The 21,064-nt window shown below is 56.3% G+C and overlaps 1 protein-coding gene across 22 annotated transcripts in view; it reads right to left on the minus strand.

Moving 5' to 3' along the window:
- Window positions 1-21,064, minus strand: part of STRA6 (signaling receptor and transporter of retinol STRA6) — a 43,653-nt gene that overhangs the window by 9,713 nt on the left and 12,876 nt on the right. For 3 of the 22 annotated variants that reach the window (XM_086365291.1, XM_086365292.1, XM_086365277.1), the window contains exons 2-11: window positions 13,156-13,288; window positions 8,025-8,091; window positions 7,636-7,721; window positions 6,298-6,437; window positions 5,677-5,700; window positions 5,316-5,482; window positions 3,840-3,962; window positions 1,405-1,472; window positions 1,150-1,226; window positions 817-878 (exon numbers count right to left, since the gene is read on the minus strand). In XM_086365291.1, the coding sequence (XP_086221417.1) occupies window positions 817-878; window positions 1,150-1,226; window positions 1,405-1,472; window positions 3,840-3,962; window positions 5,316-5,482; window positions 5,677-5,700; window positions 6,298-6,437; window positions 7,636-7,721; window positions 8,025-8,091; window positions 13,156-13,271 (930 nt within the window). In that variant the 5' untranslated portion in view covers window positions 13,272-13,288. Of the gene's footprint in view, window positions 1-816; window positions 879-1,149; window positions 1,227-1,404; window positions 1,473-3,839; window positions 3,963-5,315; window positions 5,483-5,676; window positions 5,701-6,297; window positions 6,438-7,635; window positions 7,722-8,024; window positions 8,092-11,654; window positions 12,355-13,155; window positions 13,336-13,588; window positions 13,842-13,960; window positions 14,035-14,070; window positions 14,235-16,472; window positions 16,916-19,421; window positions 19,560-19,792; window positions 20,017-21,064 lie in introns of those variants that run through there. The other 19 variants (XM_086365276.1, XM_086365279.1, XM_086365287.1 and 16 more) reach the window with 19 other exon arrangements.

Raw genomic sequence — 21,064 nt, forward strand, 5'->3', positions numbered from 1 at the left:
AACTCCAGCAGCCCATGGGCTGCAGCCAGTGCCCATCACTCATCACAGTGTTCTTATCCATCTCTTAGAGCAGCATCCTCAAGCCTCTAATCAGCATGTTACAGATACTTTAGCCTCATCGACCCCAGACACGCTTTCAAGCAACACAAGCGCACGTGTGCATCTCTGAATCGTTTATCTAAATTTAGTATGAAATTTCCAATTTTTCCATGTTGGAGAAAGCAGTGTCCCATAAATGAGCACAGGCATTGAAGCTAGCCAGACCCGGATTCGATTTCGCTACCCTGAGATATTGGCTGTAGGAACATGGCCAAGTCAAATTCATCTCTCAGCCCCAATTTCCTCCATCTGTGAAAGGGAGAAGACTCATACCTACCTCCCAGGATTTTCCATTTTTTTGTCTCTTTTAGGGGGAGGGGTGGTGGTGGTGGTGGGGATTTATCAAACATACATTATTTCACTAAATCTTCCCAACTGAAAGGAAGTATTTCTATTTCTTCCATTTCACAGCCGAACTAGTGGGTTCAGGGATGTTGAGTAACTTGTCCAACATAACTTGAGGTAAATAAAGGAGCGAGGATTTAAATCTTTGTTTACATGACTCCAAAACTCATGCTCTGACCCTGTGTAAGCCCAACAAGGGTCAGCATCCCCTCCCTTCTGGGTAGGCCAGCATTCCCAAGATGGCCAGAAGCAAGAGGATAGGATTGTGGGTGGGGCTCTTGGAGACTTGAGCGGGGGAGCCTAAGTCATCTCAGGGCTGGAGGTTGGGAGCAGGGGTCCAGAGGCAAATCGCATGACAGAGGCAGGACATACCTGGTAGATGGCCGTCCCTGTCAGGGTGACTGAGAGCACCAGCTTCAGGGGGAGCCGGAATCCTGCAGTCCCCAAAAGGATGGGCATGGTGAACCCCAGCACCACCCAAGCCCCGGAGCCCCCTCCCACCCAAAGGACCCAGGAATAGGACCAGGGCTCACAGGATCCTGGACCACCAAGGCCAGTCAGGGGCTTCCCCTTGTCCCAAGCTGGGGTTGTTGCTCCTGATGACAATGATACTAAAGGTAGGAGCTGGCTTTCTACAGCAGCTGCTCTGTGCGAAGGAAGGGTGAGGTCACCTGTCACTCCTGACCTCAGCTCCCCACCCCATACCTCGTTGTGGAATGTAGACGGAGTGTCTGAAGTACATCCAGGCCTGGGATGCGAAGCCACGCTTGCAGGTGTGGGAGCTGAGGAAAGACCCAGGCGGGGGGCAGCTCTCAGGAGAGGCTCCTGCCCTGAGCTTGGGCCCCAGGGTCCGGTTGATTCTTCAACTCTGCCCCACCATGGGGCCCAGTGCCAACCTCCCAAACAAACCTGCCTGCCCAGGCCTGTCCCCCAGCCCAAAGGATGTGCCTGGCACCTCACCTGCTTTTCAGCTTCTTCTGGCAAAGGAGGGTCCTCAGATATTCTTCAGAGTAGCTGCTCTGCAGCCCCTGTGGGGACAGAAGGACAAGAAGATGGGACCTGTCTTGAGCCATCCCTGGGGCCCTCGCTCAGGGTACCACGGTGGGCACCCAGTAGGTGCTCCATACAAACCTCTTGGCTGTGGTAGAGTACAAAGAAAGGGCACCTTGTGGGGATAAGGGCCCCCCATAGCTGCCCTCCCCTCCTCCTTAAATGAAAGACTAATCCGTCTCCTAGCTAAGAACTCTCAGTGCTGGCAAGTTTTTCCTAAGGGCTATTTCCAACCCTCCCCGGCTTTACTCAGCCTCTTCACATCACTGCTTTCCTCCTGGCTCTCTGGCCTTTGCTAGCTGAGACGGGGGTAAAGGGAGACTATGTCCCAGGAGTTTATCCCTGACCAGGAGACAGGCTGGGCCGTTTTGGGTCAGATGCCCCAGGCCTCTGCTACTCCGGGGAGATCACAAGGGTGACCTGATTTGTCTAAGCCACATTCCAGGCCTTAAGCTGCCTGCCAAGTGGCAGAGGCCCACAGTAAGATGCGGTGAGCCCCTGGCCCCTGACCATTTGGAAAATATAGGCCAAGTCACCCATTGCCATGGGAACCCTGGGATCCAGGGCAGGTGTGGATCAGCTCAAAGAATGACTGTGTCCTTTGAGGATTAAAACTCTTTGACTAAGGGCCAAAGAGGATTTTATTTCTCCTAAGACTTCCCAAGAGGAAAGGCGTGCAATGGAAGGAGAGGCTGAGAAGATCCCCAGGCGAGGAGGGAAGGGCCTGAGCAAGGCAGAGTCGTGCCTGGCGTATCCTGGGGAGCCGCTCCCCTCCTCTGAGCGTCTGGAGGACAGTAGTGACAAGTACTGAGGACCCTACTGCTAGCCTGTGAGCATGAAACCTGCAGTCAAGTGGGCCAGTGGGGATCTGGGGCCACCCTGGAGCCGCTGAGCCCACCTGCCTCTTCTCCCCTCTGTGGGGACCTCACTCCTTCTCCGGTTTCAGTCCCAGCCCCTTTTGAGCTCCAGGCCCAGGGTCCAGCTGCCCACCAGACCCCTCGGCACCACACACGCACAGCTGTACATCGTCCCCCGCACACCTGCTCTCATCTAGGGCTCTGTATGTCGCCAGGAACTGGCACCACCACCCACCCGCTGTCTGTCCTGGATGCCACCCTTCAAGCCTTTCCTTCAACCTCCCCATCTGCAGAGCAACCAGCCTTTTGCATCTCTGTGGGGTACTTTCCCTCCTCCCCTTCTCTCACCAGGAAAAAACTTGACCCTTCCTCCACCCATGCTCTGGGACTGCAATTCTCACACTGCACTGTAAGTATATCTCTATATCCATTGCCCCCAGCACGCTGGGAGCCCTGGAAGTCCAACACAGGTCACCCAGCTGAGTCTACAGTCCCAGCCCAGGGCCTGGCATAGGATAGGTGCTTGGAGAATGAATATGATTGCCGTATCTTGTAAGAATTCTCCCTTGCCATGACATATTCATCCACACACCCACCTACCCAAAACTTCAGAAGTATTTGCTAATTCTCTACCATGTCTACCATCTCTACCATGATGCTGGGAAAGTTTGAAGGCAGGAGGAGAAGGAGGTGACAGAGGATGGGACGGTTGGATGGCATCACTGTGTCAATGGACACGAGTTTGAGCAAACTCTGGGAAATGGTGAAGGACAGGGAAGCCTGGCGAACTGCAGCCCATGGGGTCATAAAGAGTCAGACACGACTGAATGACTGAACAGTAACTCATGTGCTAAGACCTGCCCGATGCTGCAAATCATGCAAGAATGAAACAGATGCACCCCATCTCTGCAACTCATACTCTTTGGTATGCCTGCAATGCCTTTCTTTTTCTCTCCCTACTCCAAATCTTCCCTGTCCTTCAGCCCCTGCAATATCTACTTCCTCCAGGAAGCCCTCCAAGCATGACTTAGTTCTTCCAGCCCCGCCTTTATCCAAAGTTATCCAACCTAGGGTTGATTCATAATGCAATTCTGCCCTGGGTGCTCCCTGAATCATGTCAGCATCTGCAGAACTTCTATTAGGCCCAAGGCCCTGACCTGTCTCATTTCTCCAGCTGGATCCTCCATGTTCCAAAAATAGAGCTACAAGTTCCCTGTCTTCCAGCCCACTTCTCCTTTGATGAGTCCCCACTCCGCAAACAGCTCAGTGTCCCAGGCATCCTGGGTGCCAGCCGAGGGCCTGGCTTGGCCTTTGCTTGGGGAAGGAGGACTCACAAGTTCCTCAGCGACTCAGCAAATGTTTTCTGAGCACCTGTTATGTTCTAGGCCCTACACCAAGCGTGACCACATGTAGGAGACCAAAAGACCTGGGTGAGTCCAAGGTGTCTTGAGTGCTGCGTACAAGCCCACCCCAGCCCTGCGCCTTTACCTTGGAACCCGTGGCTGCCCCGTGACCGAAGCTTCTCACCAGCTGCACTGGGTACCAAAGGCTCAGGAATCCGAGGCCCAGAAGGAGAGGCAGCGAGGCCAACAGGGAGTAGTACTTGTAGATCTGGAGGGACGGGCAAACACCAAGACACATCTACCTTCTGCCTCATTTCCCCAATCAAATCATTTCCCCTCCCAGCTCACAGGGGCCCCTGACGGTGATCGAGGGTGCGTGGGAAGGCTTCTGCTTCTATCACTATCCTACAGCCTAGGCCACTTGGCACCAACTGCTACTTCTCCTTCTCTGGCCCCACAGAGGTGCTTGCCCCTCCCCAGGCCCCTAGACGCCGCGGGCCCTTTCAGGAGCCAAAGGGAGGATGTTTTGTGAGCCCCTCCTACCCATCCCAGGGGACTGCCATGGGACCTGAAACAGGAGACAGCCACCTTCTACGTCCCTATGTTCCTGGGGCTTTGACACTGGCCTGTTTTTGTTTCTTTCTATTACAGTTTGCAAGCTGAGCGACTGCGAAGAACATACCCTGCCTCCCGGGGCTGAGGCCCTCCTGGGGTTGAACATGGATTCATTTATTTGTTAATGCCATATGTTTTTACTGAGAGCTTAGTATGTGCCAGGTCCTGGCTGGTGAAAAAAGACCAACCAAGTCCTTACTCTCACGGGAACCACCTAAGCTTCAACTCTACCCTGAGGGATTCGTGTTATTAGCTCCATTGTGGGAGCGGGGTGGGGTGGGTGGGGGAACCTGAACCTCAGAAAGGTGATAAGGTGTTCTCAAAGAACCTGGCACCACTTGGCATCATCGCATATATTTGCTTGTCTGACTGTGTGTCCCCTTCCGGAAAAGGCAGCTCTTGGGATGCCAGGGACTTCATCGGTCTTATTCACAGCTCTACTCGGGGCCTAGAAATGCCCCTGGGACAGAGAATATACTCAAATGTGTTTGCAGAACGAACTAAGGAAGGAAGGGATAAAGCTGGATTCAAACCCGGGTTGTCTGTCTGTGTAGGCTACACCCGCACCCTTTGGGCTCTGGACCAGGCAGCTTCACACCCTAACCAAGCCCAGTGAACCAGGGTCTGAGGTTCTGGAATTCTCTTTTTAGCCCTCTGAGACCATCCCCCAACTCAGTGCTTGCATTCTGCAGCTCTCTTCACTCCCTCTCCAGCCTGGCCAAGGGAAGTCTTGGCAATTAATAATGGGGAGATTTCAGGGTTCCTCTCCTTCCTTCTCTGCCCCTTCCCTCCCTTCCCCCTCCCAGACAGGAAGCTCCTGAGGGCAGGCCCGGCTGTCTCTCCCACAGAAGGGTCGAGCTTGGAATGAGCACGTGGCTAAAGGCATGAATCCCGTGCCCAGTAGAAGGCAGCAGGGAAGCATGTAGACAGAGACGAAAGGAGCCTCGCCGGCTGACGCGGCTCCCCCATGCCTCACTGTCCCAGGCTGTCCTGAGTCCGTGGTTACCTTGGGTGACTCAGGACACTCTGCCCTTTGCCAGACCTGGACCCCCAGATGAGCCCAGGACAGCAGGCTGCCGAGCAGGTGGGCGGCTCCATGCCTGACGGTGGCACAGGCAGCCAGCGGATAGTAGAGGGCAGGGTAATACAGCAGAGCCAGTATCTTCCAAGGCCCTGGAAGGCAAGACAGGCAGAGAGATACATGATGGAGGAGCGGAGGTGGGGCCTAGGTGGGGCCTGGGTCCCGCCCATCCCCACTTCTCTCCTGTCTCTATCTTCCCAGCCCCTTGGCTGATTCAACAGGCAAGAGCCCTGCATTCATGCCAGGCTCTTGACTAGTATCACCTCCGTGATCTTGGGCAAGTTACCTCTTGAAGTCTCAGCTTCCCCATCTGTAAAATGGAAATAAGAGAGCACATTAGCAAAGATCAAAGGAGAAGGTATATGTAGGGTGCATAGCACCATGCCTGAGCTAGTACTAAATAAATTCAGCTACGATTTTATTAGTGTTCCCATCTCTGACCCTTGGCCTCCACCACTGTAGAATGGAGCTAATATCTGCACTTTGGGGAGTCGTTGTGAGGATCAGATGACCTAAAGAGGCCACATTGGAGGGCGGTGGCTCCTCTGGATGGTGGCTGTGCTTTCTACCGCCACGTCCTTAAGCCCAGATCAACTCTCCAGGACCCCTCCCTGTTCCCCTCCGGATGCTCCTTCATGTTCACGCGGGACTAGGCTGTCTGGGGTCTGGGGGACTCAGCCTTTGACCCCTCACCCAGGGGAGCAGAGTTTGTACAGGAGCCGAGACGGCAGCATTGACCCAAGGACAGAGCGACAAGATTCCAGGCACTGTGGTGGGAAGGTTGGCGAGGATGATGGGACAGTGTCTTCTGGCCAATGGCTCATGACTGGATCAGGAGCCCCAGTGCTCTGGATTCCTACCCGCCCCCTGCCGTCCATCCATCCCGGGGCATGAGCCATCTGGGTACCTCGGCCGGGTGGTGAGGCGAGGCTCAGGAAAGGCAGCGGGTCCTCGGTGGGGAGCAGCAGGCACAGGGAGCTGAACAGGACCATGAAGACAGCGGCAGGCACGGTCCGGGGCCTGTCCCCAGTCAAGAAATCCACAGGGCTGGTATAGAGCAGGGGCAGGACAAGAGGGAGTCACTCAGGCCCTGTACCTCCATTACCATCCTGTGTTCCAAACACGGGGGAGGTGGAATCCTTCCCCTTTCCAGATGGGGAAACTGAGGCCCCTTCATGTATTCATTCCACAAATATCTGTGGAGTGCCTCCTACGGATTCAGACCCAGGCCCTATGGCAAGTGACTCAGGAACACGCCCCCCTCCCCCCTACACACAGACGCAGAAGGAACAAGTCTAAGCGCTGCTCCCCATCCCCCGCCCCGCCCACTCTGGAAGCTTCAGGAAACGGCCGCCTCCACACTAATCGGTCTGTCTGGGCTGGCAGACCTTCAGAGAGCTGGAGAGTCACAACATCCTTATGCAACGGCCGCCGCCCTGGCCTGGGAGTGGCCCCAGGGCAGAGGGCAGACAGCGGGCACGGTTATCCCAGGCATTGCCCCTCTGAGCTCAGAGCAAGCCTCTGAGACCCTCTGCTTTGGTGCTCCAGCTTGCCTCCATGCTCAGAGGGCTCTATCCTGCTTCATTCTCCCCCGGGCCCTCCCCTAGGCAGGGCAAGCTCTTTTTCCTGGCCAGCCAGTACAGCAGAAACCCCTGGCTCATTCCCATCAAAACCAGCATGGCAGGCCCCACCTCAGCGTGCAGTTCTGAGTGCAAGGCTGTCTACACTGGGGCTCCACCTACCACCTCCCCCGATTCTTCAGTCTCTCCCACACATGCCTGCCCAGTCCCAACTCCTCAGGGTCATCCCCACCCCAGGCTCTGGGGTTGCAAGGCTGAAGGAGGCAGGGGGAGAAATTTCAGCCAGAGGGGCTGGAGGTCAGTCCCTCATAAACCTGTGTCAGTAGGAAACACCCTCAGGGAAGAGGGTGAAGATGGCGAGGAGTGATCATGGCCTGTCCAGACTATGGGTTGCCTGAGGGGGTGTGTCCTGGAGCTGGGCCCTCTTGGGCTTGGTCTCCCTGGGGTCTGGAACAGGAGTAGGTGCCCCTGAGCGGGTCCCTCCCCTTCTCTCTGGGGGTCCCAAGCAAACCTGGAGATCTTGGTGGGAGGCAGATGGGAGAGCCTCCAGACTGAGAGGGTTCTGGGTGTCACTGAGGCCCAGCTACCTAACAAGTCACCACCCTTCCAGAGTGGCCCTGTCAGCTGGGCCCCCCAGAGAGGGGAGCCTGGGCCAAGGCACCAACCTGGGCAGCCCGGGCCTGCCATGCCCACAGCGGGGCCAGAGCTGGCGGCGCCTCACCAGCATGGCCAGCAGAAACAACACGAGGATCTGAAAGAAGAGCACAGAGGCGGGGCTAGGGTGCCTAGGCCTTCCCCAGGGGCTGAGTCAGAGCCCTTGGCCCTGGGAGCCCCCTAACCCCCATGCACACTTGGGCGGCATGCTGGGGACTGGCAACTAGGTGACAGAAGTTTGAGAGGTTAGACTCTGTCTGCGTCCTGGTTTGGGTCCCTGCCCTGGGAGAACTCCCAGTACCACCCTGCCCCCCACCCACGTTGAGGCTCCAACGTCTCTCTTCACCACCCCAGCCTACATCCTTCTGTTCAGGCTGGCAGAAGGTCAGTTGGGACTCACCGACAGCACGGCCAGGCAGGTGTGGTAGAGGCTGGGTGGCACGTTGGGCTGGCAGGAGGGGACCAGCCTGCAGAGCAAGTGAAGGCTGGTCAGGCCGAGGTAGGGAAACCCCAGGTGTATGGCCAGGTCTGGGGTTCCAGGCTCCCTATGCTGGGGCTCTACTCATCACCTCCCTTGACCCCTCTGATCGCGCAAACACAGTTCCATCTTCTCAGAGCTGTTCTGGGCCCCATCACCCTACAGGATGCGGGTCCCATACCAAGGCTTCAGGTTACAGGGCTGAAGGAGACAGAGGACTCCCGGGGGAAGACATGGGAGAAACAGAATGGGTCGACTCAGCCTTTCTCTCCATCCAGGCTCACTTCATTCCTCCCTCCTCCAGGAAGCCCCCTGGACTGCTCCAGGTGTCAAAGGCCTCTTCTCCAAACTGCGGCTGAGCATACCACCTGGATCCAGCAATCAAGCACTTGGTTCTGTGATCTGCCTTTCACTCACTGGTATCTGAGTTTGGTCTGTCTGTGACTGGAATGATCGACCTTGGTCTTCCAGGATTTATGTCTCTACTTGTTTTACTTTTGCTAAGGGCTGAGGCATGTGTCAGAGAAAGGGATCAGGTGGAAGCCCTGAGCTCAGGATTGGACCTGAACCTAGAAGAGCAGATAGGATTGGGTTCCTGGGGGAGGGCTAGACCTCTGGGTTTGCCCAGCCAGAGCCTGGGGGCGACAGTAGGAGGTCACCAGTGTGGACGGGGCCACCAAGTTCTGGCGGACGAGGCATCAGAGGAAGCTCCTGCTGCAGCTGGGCCTGCCCAGGGATAGGGGTAGAGGGCTTACCCACCCTGCTGGGCTTCTTCCCCTGTGTGGACAAGACGAATCTCAGGGGTGAACCTGAGGACTCTGCTTCCTGACCCAGGCTTCCTGAGCTTGGAAATCCCGGAGAGTGAGCAGCAGGAAAGAACCCAGTTGCGTGGGCTTGTCTTTTGGGTGGCAGGGTACAGAACAAGCCTTTTTTGTGCAACTTCTTGGCCCAGGCAGCTCCAGCCTCTTTCCAAAGCAGAATAGTGCTCGTGGTAGAGTAGGTGCCACAGGGGATCAGGTTCCTTCTATCTGCGCTCAGGCCTCACACACCCCACTTACAACTCTGAGGCACCTTACTGGAGTATGTGGGGTGGGGTTTGGGTGAGGCAGGCCCCCTGACCAGCCCCAAGAGTCCAGAGCTACCACTCCTGGCCATCTCTGCTGGCATCTCATCACTTGACAAAGTGACTCAATCATGCCCCCACCCCCCGGCCCAGCCAGAGCAGGGGCTCAGCAAACTGCCCCTGGGCAGCCTGATCCTTTCCCATTCATCCTAGACCAGAAGGCACCTGGGACCCCTCCAGGGCCCTGTCTGGGGGAATCACCGGCCTTTCTGTACCACCTGGCACCTGCCTCCATCTACCCTTTATTTAGCTCCATTTGGCTGAGACTCATGGACCCTCAAATGTTTGAGGTCTGGGCAACAGAAATTTGGCTGAGCAAGCGTTTGGCTGATGGCTTGTGGACCCATGTTTCGTGCCGCGGGGCAGACAAGATGGCACAGGCACAAAGAACACCACGGGGGGGCGGGTGGGAGCCTGGTCCTTGAGGGAGCACAAGCAGATGAGGATGAAGAGGGGGAGACATTTGGGGCAAGGCTCAGGGCGGGCGGTATTTGAGTTTGGGAGATGGTTAGCATCTCTTCAGGCAAACCAGGGCCAAGGGAGCTCCATGTGGAGGACAGAACGGGAGAAAGTGCAGTGGCGGGCAGCAGCGAGTGGAGCTGGGGCCGCACAAGGCTTTCAGCTTGATTGGAGCCCAGAGGGCAGGCTGAGGGCCGGTTACAGCAGGCCTGGGAGGCACTGAGAGTGTTTAAGCAGGACAGTGTTCCAGATTCTAGGAGATTTCTGTGGCTAGATTTGAAGGACTTCCCCGGTGGTTCAGTGGTTAGGAATCCACCTCCCAACACAGGGGACGTGGGTTCAACCCCTGGTCAGAGAACTAAGATTCCACACGCTGTGTGGGGCAACCAAGCCCACACACTGCAACAGCTGAGCCCGGGTGCTCTGGGGCCTGTGTGCAGCGGCTAAGACCCAATGCAGCCAAATAAATAAACATTAAAAACAAAATATCAGCCTAGTACTTACTAAGTAAGCATTGAGTACTGCTGTTCCACGTGCTAACTCAGTTATTACCTAGGAGGTGGATGCTATTAGGATCCTCCTCGTGTAAACGAGGAAAACGAGGCTCAGAGAGGCTAGGGGTCTTGCCCAAATCACACAGCTAGTAAAGCACCAGAGCCAGGATTCAAGCTGAGGTAGTGTGACTCCAGTAGCCGCAAGTGAACAGGATGTGAAAGATAAGGAGTATGTGGAAGCTACTAAGTTGAACCATATGAAACTGCCATTTCTTTACATCAAAGACAGCTGAGTATCAGCATTTTCAAATGGCACAGCATAAACAGTCTCAGAGGTATTTAGGAGGAAGAATTGGCATGACTTAATGTGGAGGAGCGGAGGGAAGGGGCGTTTCTGGGATGGCTGAAGGGTCCTGGGCCTTATTCCAAGATAAAGAGTGAGGACCAGAGTCAAATGGAGTCCAAGGAAGCAGAGGCCTGGTACTGGGCAATTCAGAGGTGGTGATAGGCACTTGGGGACAGAGGCCAGGCTGCCATGTGGTGAGGACAGTGGGACAAAGGAGAAGCCAGAAAACTGTTTCTAGAGTTTGGGTCTGAGTGAGAAGCTGCAGAGGGCCCCACCCAGAGCAGACGGTAGAGCACAGCTCTGGGGGTGAGAGAGGCTGACTGTCTGGGGCGGGGGTCTGCAGGCCTGGGGTCCAGGTGGAGCCCTGCTCCCTGACCCTGTCCCCCTCCCACAGCAGAGTGACCTGCACATCACCCTGGCGTTGGCCTCGCTTGGTAGGAGGGCAGGCCATGGAGGAAGCCTCCCAGTTCCGCCTTCCAGGCAGCCCTTTGAAGTGGTGGGGAGGTGACTGACATCCTGGACAGCTGCCACAGATGTATTTGTGTCCCCAGGCTCTGGCTGGGGAGCTCAATATTGATGATGGGTGGATGACACATGAGCACAGGCAAGTAGCGCCCATAACCTGGCCGGAGGAGCCTTTGGGGGGAGGAAGGAGCCAGCCTGGCTTCTATAGACCAGTCCTATGTCCAGAGAAGAACCCAGCCAGGGCATCCGATCCCCATCAGATGCACCCGCACCCCCTAACCTCTCCAGCCAGGCCCTGGTGCCAAGGGGGCACGTGGGTCAGTGTGACCAGGAGGTTGAGTCCGTCCCGAACACTGTCACCAGTGCTCACGGCCCCGACTCCAGCCCAGTGAGGCACAGGGGGAAACCCTGTCCAGAGCACAAGGGGAAACCCTGTCCAGAGCGCCTCCAAGTTTTGGGGCACCACCTCACCGGGGTGTCTGACTCACATGGGAAGAAGTGAGTCCAAATTCGCCTCCTTGGGATTCCCCTGGGCTCCCAGCTTCCTACTCCCCACCTCCAGCAATAAGCTCAACTTGGTTGGGCCAAGTACATAGAGTCAAACAAAGTTCTTCATTCTCACCTGCAGTGGGAGAAGGGAGCTACAAATACGAGATGTCACCTACCTCAGAGGTAGTGCTGCTCGTCATCCAGTCCCTGCCACGCTTCCAATTTTATTCTAAGGCCATGTCTAAATACCAGAGCCATGGAGCTGGCTGCAGGCACCTGGCCCCAGCCAATGCCTGGGCCCTGAGGTGGCTAAGGACACAGCTTCCAACTAACGCCTTAACGGGTGAAAGTCTGTGTCCTCCTGGGGCTCCTGGGCCTCTCTCCATTCTTCTGCTTCTCTCAGCTCACACACACAAACACACATACACACACACACACACACACACAGAGCAGGAACCTGGGGAGCCCTAGGCTTTCAGGCAAGGGAGGCAGGTACCTTGTGCTGACCGCAGGACTGCTTCCCAGGTGGTCAGAACCCCAAGTCCTCCAAACAACACTCCTTCCCCCAGGCTGGGGTGGAGCCTCCCTCCCTGCCGGGTGACCCAGGCCTAGCCAGGCCGCAGCCCAGCCCCTGGGAAGGCACCAGAGCATTTTCCCTTCTCCAGTTTTGGTTGCTGATGGAGAACAGATGTGCACACATCTGGCTGACACCTCCCACCCCCTACCCCCGGCCTACCTCACCTTTTCAGTTCCCCAAACCCTCAGACAGAGCAGGGAGGTGGGGGATGGGGCCGAGGCCAGGAACAACAATGGGAAAACTGGGCTCCGGGGCCCACGCAGGCCGGACGTCCTTGGCAGCATGGGGGCACAGGGAGGCCCAGCTCCTCTGCCAGAGTGCCCAGACTAAACAAAGATAGAGGGATCTGGGCAGAGGCCGCTCCCTCCCCTGACCTGGCCCGAGCACTCCTGCTGAAGAGAACTGGATCTCCTATCTTCACGGAGCCTCAGACCAGCCTGCTCCAACAGGGCAGCCTGTTCCCCCAGGCCTCCCCCTGACCCGGGCCTGCTCTGAGAAACTGATGCTCATTAACAGCGCCCCAGGATGTTCACCTCAGAGACCAGTAACCCCTTGAAGGCAGGCCCGACTTCCCCCAGCCACTCACCCAGCACTTTCCGTCTTGGCTATAAGCCAGAGTCACCCAGCCCAGTTGGATCTGAGTTTGCAAGAGGGGTCCCAGGAGTCTGTTTTTGAAACACACCGCAGGGAGTTCCCTGGTGGTCCAGTGGTTAGGACTCAGTGCTTTCATTGCCAGAGCCCGGATTCAGTCCCTAGCCAGGGAACTAATATCCCGCCAGCCATGTAGCATGGCACCACCATCCCCTCCCAAATAACAGTCAAAAAATAAACACACCACACAGGTGATAGTTAGGCGCCTAGCCTGGCCAAGGTCCCCCACCTCAAGTATCTTAACACCAGCGCGAGGGCTGTTCTCGCAGAACAGGGGAGGAGCTGAAACCCAGAGAGGCTGTGACTTGCCGAGGGTCCACACAGCGAATAAGCAACAGAGTCCCTCTTAGCAACCCTTGCTCAGGGTCTCCCCACCCGCCCCCCAGTATCAGTAACCTCTGCCACACCCCACATGCTGGCCAAGAAGAGCCAGATAGAGTCCAACTCACCCCTCGGGCTGGAGCTCCTGGCCACCCTGGGGCTCGTCGATGTACCAGCTGTCATAGGAATCCTCGCTGTCAGTGGCCCCGGAGGAGGTCTGGTTCCCTGCTGCCTGGGTGGACATCCTCAAGCCCTTCTCCTCTGACCCCAAAGAAGAGGGAAAAAGCCACTACAGATGTGAAAAGAGGCTTAGGGGGGAAAAAAAAAGAAGAAAGAAAAGAAAACCCAAACAAAGAAACGTTTCTCTTTAATCCTAAAGGTTACTTTCTTGCTTTTAGCTCTCTGGGAAAAGCCCGTTTGGGAGTGAGGGCTGCAAGAGGAGGGAAGGGCTTCTCCTGTCCCCTCCTGTCCCTTCCCGCCCAGTCTCGTGTGGTCCTGCAAGAGACTATTATCCTGCGGGGTCGGTGCCCCCCGGGGGTCCCTGGGCTCTTGCTAGAGCACCTGTCTGTCTCTTTGTGACTGGCCACGGGTAGGCTTTGCCTCAAAGCACCATTTTCAAGGAAGTTTTATCCAATCCAAGCTGCCCAGAGAGACCTCCCCCCTTCCTTCCCCTCCTCCCACCCACCCAGATGGACCCACAGACACACACTCAAGGAAGGACCAGGGAGGAAGAAGCTGCAGAGATGAAAGGGTGGGCGGGCAGCGGGCGGGCTCAGCACACCCGGCTGGACTCTCCCAGCTGGGCTCCTGTCCCCTCCCGCTCTCAGGGGTCCTGCCCAATCCCCTCCCCTTTGTTCAGGTTCCCTGGAGACCATCCCCCAGCCTCAGCCTGCCCCTCGCTGGACCCTGTGGGCGCCAGTGATGGGAACATACCCAGGGTCCTCGCAAGCCCCCCTCCCAGAGGTGGAGGCCCGGCTCCACTGGCGGTCCGAGCCGGGGAAGAGCGTGGCCTGGAGGGCTGGCACCTGACTGCACCCACATACCTGCCTTCCGTGCCTGCCCCAAATCGCTCACACCTTTGCCCAGCACATCTACTGGGCCCCTACTTACAAGTCAGGCATTCCGGCAACCCAGGGAGACTGCTGGGGCTGGGCCAGGGGTGGAGGCAGGGGAGGGAGCCCGTCCGTTCCTTCTCCTGGAGGAACATGTGTCCCTCGCGGGTAAAACCTTTTTGTTTCTCCAACTTGATTTCACAAGGAGATAACTCACCCCCACAAGGCATTTAAATTAGTCCTTTAAACTCGAACCAGACCCGTGGGTAGGCAAGAGCCCTGCCTGCCTCCTGTTCCTCCCAGAGTGTGGGGTGTGGGTGAGGAAGGCAGGAATGGGGGCTCCTCTCCCCTTCCTGGTCCCCAACTGTGGGTGGGAGTACAGCAAGATACAGAAGAGGCAGAGAGCGGTTCTCAGGACCCTACTCCTGGGTGGGAGTCAGACCCCCTCCCTGAACTTTTGAGGGTCCCTGTCCTTTCAATACCCCACAGGTGCCTGAGCCACTGCCTTACCCAGCTAAGGCATTCATTCAACAAGCTTCGGAAAAGGACATTTATCTATTCATTGTTTTAACACAAATTCACTGAACATCTACTAAGTGCCAGCACTGTTTGGGGCCCTGTGACAGAAGAGTCTACAGTTTAGGAGGATGAAGCAGTTTAGGAGGAGGCGGTAAATAAGCTAGAATCTGAAGGTTACAAAGGGAACACAGATTGCCCTGATGTACACCACAAGAAACTGAATTTGGTCTGAAAGGACGAGTTGGGTGGGCTGGAAGGAAGCATGTTCCTGATGGACAGAACAGCCTGAGTGATGCTCAGAAGGGTCAGAGCTTGAGATCCTAAAAGCTGTCCTTCCAAATTCTGTAGCCAGGCCCACCAAGCCTTCCAGAATTAGGACATGATTTTGCTCTGTTGGCCTTGGCTCCTCCCTCTCCTTCCCAATGGCCCCTCTTCCAGGAAGAGGGCTCCGGCCACCCCTCCCCTCCCCAACAGAGACGTCAGTATCTTGCTGACTCAGAGCTGAACCTGAACTTTGATGCAACACAGGAGCCCACACTGCCCATCTGATTCCAGGCATTTGGGGGTGAATCCTGCCTCCCAGGCCCCGCTACAATCTCCTAAGGACAGAGCTGGGTCTCTGCTCCTCTGCCCTCCTTCCCCCGATGCACAGTAGCCTGGGGCCACACAGGCTATCTAAACTGGGTTTGGCTCACTGCCTGCTCTGGTGACCATGACTCCTCCATGGGCCTGTCTCGTGCAGGCTGCTGTTTCTCCAGGCAGGTTTCCACAGCCCTCTGCTCCAGCACCCACGCCCACCTTCCCTTCACTGCTCAGGAGTCTTAGACCCGTAGCTTGCATGCATGCTCGCTAGGTTGCTTCAGTAGTGTCCGACTCTTTGCGACCCTATGGACTGTAGCCCACTGTCTATGGGATTCTCCAGGTAAGAATACTGGACTGGGTTGCCAGGCCCTCCTCCAGGGGATCTTTTAGGGAACAGCTAACTCTCTGATGTTAAATCCCCCTCCTGATTCCTCCAACAACTGGAATCCAGTCTGTGCTGGGGAGCTCACTTGCTCTACCAGGTAGAGAAGTTCGGAGCTGGATAAATGCCCATTAGAAACTGCTTCCTACCCTGCGGGGAGCCTGAATCTGCCTTCCCAGTCTGGTTTGTTCATCCCCTCCTTCATTCAACAGCTCTAACTGCAGGCCGATTATGTGCCAGGCAAGGTTCTCCACACTGAGAATAGAGCAGCAAGCAAGACAGAGAAAGTTCTGCACCCCAGGGACCTTCATGTGTAGTAGGGGCGGGGAGAAAGAACATGTGTCACGTGTGCTGAAAGGCAAAATAAAATGAGAGGAGGGAGGAGAGACAGATAGACAGAAGCAGGTTATTTTCGGCAGGATGCTGAGGACAGGCCAGGTGAGAAGGTGATGTTTGAGCAGACACCTGAATGAAGGTGGGCACCCAGATAGGCGCTGAGGAAAGGCATTCACGCTGCCTGGAGGGGCCTCCATCAGCCTCAGGGGCTGCAGCCAGACCAGCAGGGAGGGGCCCAAGCTACAAGGTCCAGGCTTAGCCCCTTCCCCATAGCACCCTTTCCTGACCCAAAGCCTGCTCTGCTTCCAAAGAGACCTCAAGTGGAGACTGTGCCTCCTCCCAGGACTAGCCCGGTGCCCATGCAGAAAACGCAGAGACCACTTTCAGGAAGGCCCTAAGCAGAGGTGAGGAAATGATGAGCTTCGCCTCTCTCCCCAGGTCCAGGCACAGTGGAGAGAGGGCAGCAGTTCCCCTAGTCAGGGCCAGGCTGAAAGTGGTAGGAAGCAGGTCCAGAAGAAAAGAGCTGGGTTTCCATATGGCAGGGAGAAGTGCCCTGGTTGGGCAGGCAACCTACCTGGATTTGAGCCCTAGGACGGGCTGTGTGACCGTGAGTGATTCCCTTGGCTTCTCTGAGTCTCAGCCCTGCCTCTCTTGCAGGATGGGGTAGGTTATCCAGCCAGGAGATTCTTTGATTGTGGGCTCTCTCCTCTCTCCAAGGCCCCCACTCCCTCCCCTCAATGACTTCATGGCCCAGGAATGTGGAGCCAGCACTCCAGGCGCTGGTTGTAGTAAGAAGGTCAAAGCCACAGAGAGAAGCGATTGCCCAGGGTCCCCCATTGTCTTTCACCCACCCACCCTCTTGGCCCCCCAGTAGAGTGGCCTCCACTCTGGTGGGGGCAGGGAAACAGGCTGGGTTGAAGACCCATGGCTACTGGGTGGTTGTGGAGCTCAGGCTAGGAAGGGGACCCCACTTCTTGAGCCCAAAGCACCACCCCAGCTTGAAGGTAGGAGAGCTCACATCTGTGAAATGGAAGGTTACCACTGAGGTGTTAGGAAGGACGCAGCCCAGTCAGATTGGGAGCTGGTGAGGAAAAGTCGTGAGAAAAGAAAGATGGTGATGACATGCTCCTGAATTCCTCCAAAGGCCTGGAGGCAGAGGACAGGGCAGGCCCTCTGGGGTTGGCTGTATGGGGGACTCTATCCAGAAGAGTCAGAGACCGGCACCTGCCCTCAGGAGAGGAGGGGATGTCGAGTGGAGGTACTTGAAAGACAGTGAAATCTTGGAGAAGGGAGAAGAGGGGAGGAGGAATAAAGAGATGATTTGAGCAGTCTTGGAGGCTTCCTGGAGGAGGGGGCCTGGAGAGAGGCCCAGAGGCACAGAGGCTCAGACTATAAAGAATCAGCCTGCAATGCAGGACACCTGGGTTTGACCCCTGGGTTGGGAAGATCCCCTGGAGGGGGAAATGGCAACCCACTCCAGTATTCTTGCCTGGAGAATCCCATGGACAAAGAAGCCTAGCAGGCTGCAGTCCACAGGGTCGCAAAGAGTTGGACACGACTGAGCGACTAACACTTGAGCAGTCTTGGAGACTTCCTGGAGGAGGGGGCCTGGAGGGAGGCCTTGAGGTCAGACAGAGTCAGCAATGGCAGCAAAGATGAGGTGTGTCATAGGAGAGTTGAGAAGGGGAATTTGAGAGGCAAGGAGAGTGCAGAGCAGGGGTCAGAGATGCCTGGCACACTCAGATGAGGCCAATGCCAATACCCAAGGAATAGCCCAGGCCAACAGGGCTCCCAGCTGAATACAGATCTGAGGGTGTTCATGCTGACAGGGGGTCACTAAAAGCTTCTGGACTTGAGCAGACAAAAGTCATCTGCCATCTGGGTTTGGCACTGAGCTGCCCGGCCCTGCCCCTTGGGCTGGAGTTGGCCCATGCAGGCCTCAGGACAGGGCTTCCTTCCTCTCCGTGTTTTTGTTCAAGTTGATTAAATCTGAGGAATTTCTGCATCCAGGAACAGAGGCCCACGTGTGTGCCTTCAGCAGCCCATGGTTATCAAAATCCTTAAAGGGCAAAGTGCTAAGCTTAAAAGGAGCTGACAGCAGGCGGGAAGGCATGAGGAAGAACCTCAGACACACCCCCAAGACCCCCAGTTCCTCCATAGCCCCCCACTTAGCATCTTAGCAATATCTCCAGAACTTTAGTAACACCACAAGAACTCCCAGAACCCAGTGTCAACCCTTTATGAGCCCCCAGAACTTCAGTAACAGACCAGAACATCTACAACACCCGAGAACCCCAGCCACCTTCCGAGGACCCTCAAACTCTGGCAGATCAGGCATGGGTGGGGCAAGATGGTCAAAATCATAGTGGGTAGGTTCAAAAGGCCCAGAGACCCCTCACTGCTCACCACACTCCCACCCCAGCTTTTGCCTTAGAAGTCCAACTGCACCCCCTAAATTATTACAGCACCCAAACCTCAGTAACATCCCAGAGCCTCAGCAACACTCCAGTCTCCGGCAGGGAGACTGAAATCTCCCACAGCAGACAATGGCCAAGGAGTGCTTCAGTCCAGGAGTAGGGGGACAGCCCACGCCCCTGCCTGCGCAGCCCAGCCCCCCACGAGCCTGTAGATAAGCAGCCAAGGCGGGTTCAACCCCATGTGGACCTATGAGCTCTGGGTCTGTCCCCATCTACACAGTGCACTCACACACACACACACACACACACACACACACATATTGAACTGCCCCCTGCACACACAGGTACCTAATCCTAGCTCCAGACCCAGCCTGACCCCATTCAGTGGTTGGAAGGCAGCGTTACTGGCTGCTCAGCTTATGAGGGAAAAGTGTGGGATAGCTCTCTACTCCTACCTCCCTTGCCACATGGGAGCATCAGTAGCATCATCTGATATGCCCTTCTTGGAATTCTCCTGCCCCCTCACCAATAGCATCACCACAGCAAGAGAGATTGAAGCCAGAGTGCTCTGGCATGAGTGTGGGCACTGGTGGGAAGGAGGGCAGCCAGCTCTTTCAGGGGAGCAGTTGTTCTTCCCCTCCCAGAGTGCTAGAACTGGTTCAGAGGAAGGAAGGCAGGGAGGCAGATTTCAGCTCAAGATAAAGGTAGGTTTCTTAATCTCACAGAGTAGTGAGCCCACCACAAGAGGCAGCAATCAAGAATCAGCTAGTAACATCAAGATGCTACAGAGGGTTTCCTGCCTTCAGAGGAGGACTGGTCAAAAGGCCATGAGGACTCCCCCAGCTTTAGAGGCCTGGATTCTCACTTCCTAACACCTCCTCCCTAGGATGGTACCACCGTGGTCTGGTCTTGAGATGTGGGCTTTGTGCTACCCTCCTTCCTCACTGAGGACACCGACTACTGGGCAGATCCCGAGTTCTCCTTCCTCGTTGCCTGCTGACTACAGGACAGGGCTCTCCATCAATCTCTTGCCCACTTTCAAATCCTATGTGCTCAGTCGCTTTAGTTGTGTCCAACTCTTTGTGATCCTACGGACTATAGCTCACCAGGCGTCTCTGTCCACGAGATTCTCCAGGCATGAATACTAGAGTAGGTTGCCATGCCCTCTTCCAGGGATCCCAACCCAAGGATGGAACCTGCGTCTCTGGTGTCTCCTGCATTACAGGCAGATTCCACTGAGCTACCTGGGAAGCCAACAAAGACCTTATGCAGACACAACTGTTCTGATGTCCCCCTGTCTTTTGGAGCTTGCACTAGTTCCCAGGGTACCCCAAGTCCAGCCATCTCCAGGCCTCCAACCTCACCCCCCAGAATTGCTCGACCCTACCATTCTTGCCTCCTTCCTGCCCCACACCTTCATTTGTGCTCTGCCCCCCACCATACCTTTTCCTTGCTCCCCAACCTGTCGCAATCCTACCTGGCCCGCAGACTTGGCTCCAGCCCCACTGCCACAGCGTCCTCTTGACCTCTCCCTTCTGTATCTCTTCCTTCTCTTTAGTGATCACCCTCAGGAGTCCTGTGCCTCCGGGCAGACAGAGTGCTCCCCACTACCTGGGACCTCCTCCTCTGAGCACCAGCCCCAGCTCTGGCTCGGATCCCGGAGGGATGACTGGCTGTACCGCCGTCTCAGCACTTGGCCCTGAGCAGAGTCCCCAGCACCTGCTTTAAAAGGTGTTTGATCTCCTCCCTCCCTCCAAGAAAGGCAGCTTCCTCCTTCCCACCAGTCCTGGCCCTGCCCCTCCTCCCGCCCCCCAGGCCTCCCCCGCCCCCCAGGCCTCCCCCACCCCCCAGGCCTCCTGCCTGTGATTCCGGGGATCAGAGAAGCCCAACCCACCCCCATCTCTCCAGCTCAGCCCCACAGCCCTGCTGGGGCCCCACACAACACACAGGGCGGCTTGTTTTTGGCAGAGACTCTCCAACCCCCAAACCATTTGCCCGAAACTTGATCTCCTTGGCCCTCAGTCACCTCAGTGGAGAAGCCTGCACGGGGCTTTCTTTGATGGCTGAGTTTCCCCAGCTGTGGCCCTGGGTGGGTTCAGGAACCCCCTACCTACCTCCGTTTGTCACCATCCATCACTCCCGGGGGCCATTGCCTGATGAATTGCACCAGGCCGGAGGGGAACCACCAGCTAATCTTTTAATAACCCGATCAGCATCCTGCTGCTGCCCAGCTGGGCTGAGGGCCCTGACCCTGGGAAGAGGGGAATCTGTCACACTTTCATGGGGCCTTGGGGCTCAAAATTCAGGTAGGATCCATTCCGGGGGAGAGCCTAAAGCATCTCTTGAAGAGCTTTCTTTCTATTCTAGAAGGCTGGGGTTTTGGGGCTGCTATCACCCCAAGCACAACCCCCAAGGCTGCAGGGACAGTCGCCCCATCCCTGTCCCTGAGTTGGGAAGGGGGGATGTTTGGATCAGATTTTCCCATCCTCTCCCCTCCCCACTCCCCCTAGGAGGGGTGACCTGGAAGGGTGTGAACCAGATAGGGAAGGAAAACAGGGCTCAGAAGATGCAAACATATGGTGCTATGGTAGTCAGGGAGGGAAGGAATGAAGGTGGGGACCAGAAGCAGGGCCCTCAATTCCCAAGAGAAGGATACCAGGGAGGTGTCTTCTGCCTCCTCAACCTGGGAAGGGGATCCAGTCAATGAAAGGGTGGGGCAGCCTAGGCACCAATTAGAATGTGAAATTGG

This window comes from Bos grunniens, chromosome 21, assembly GCF_055505025.1.
Source record: "Bos grunniens cultivar Pamir isolate PY7600 chromosome 21, Bosgru_T2T1.0, whole genome shotgun sequence".
NCBI classification, from domain to species: Eukaryota; Metazoa; Chordata; class Mammalia; order Artiodactyla; family Bovidae; genus Bos; species Bos grunniens.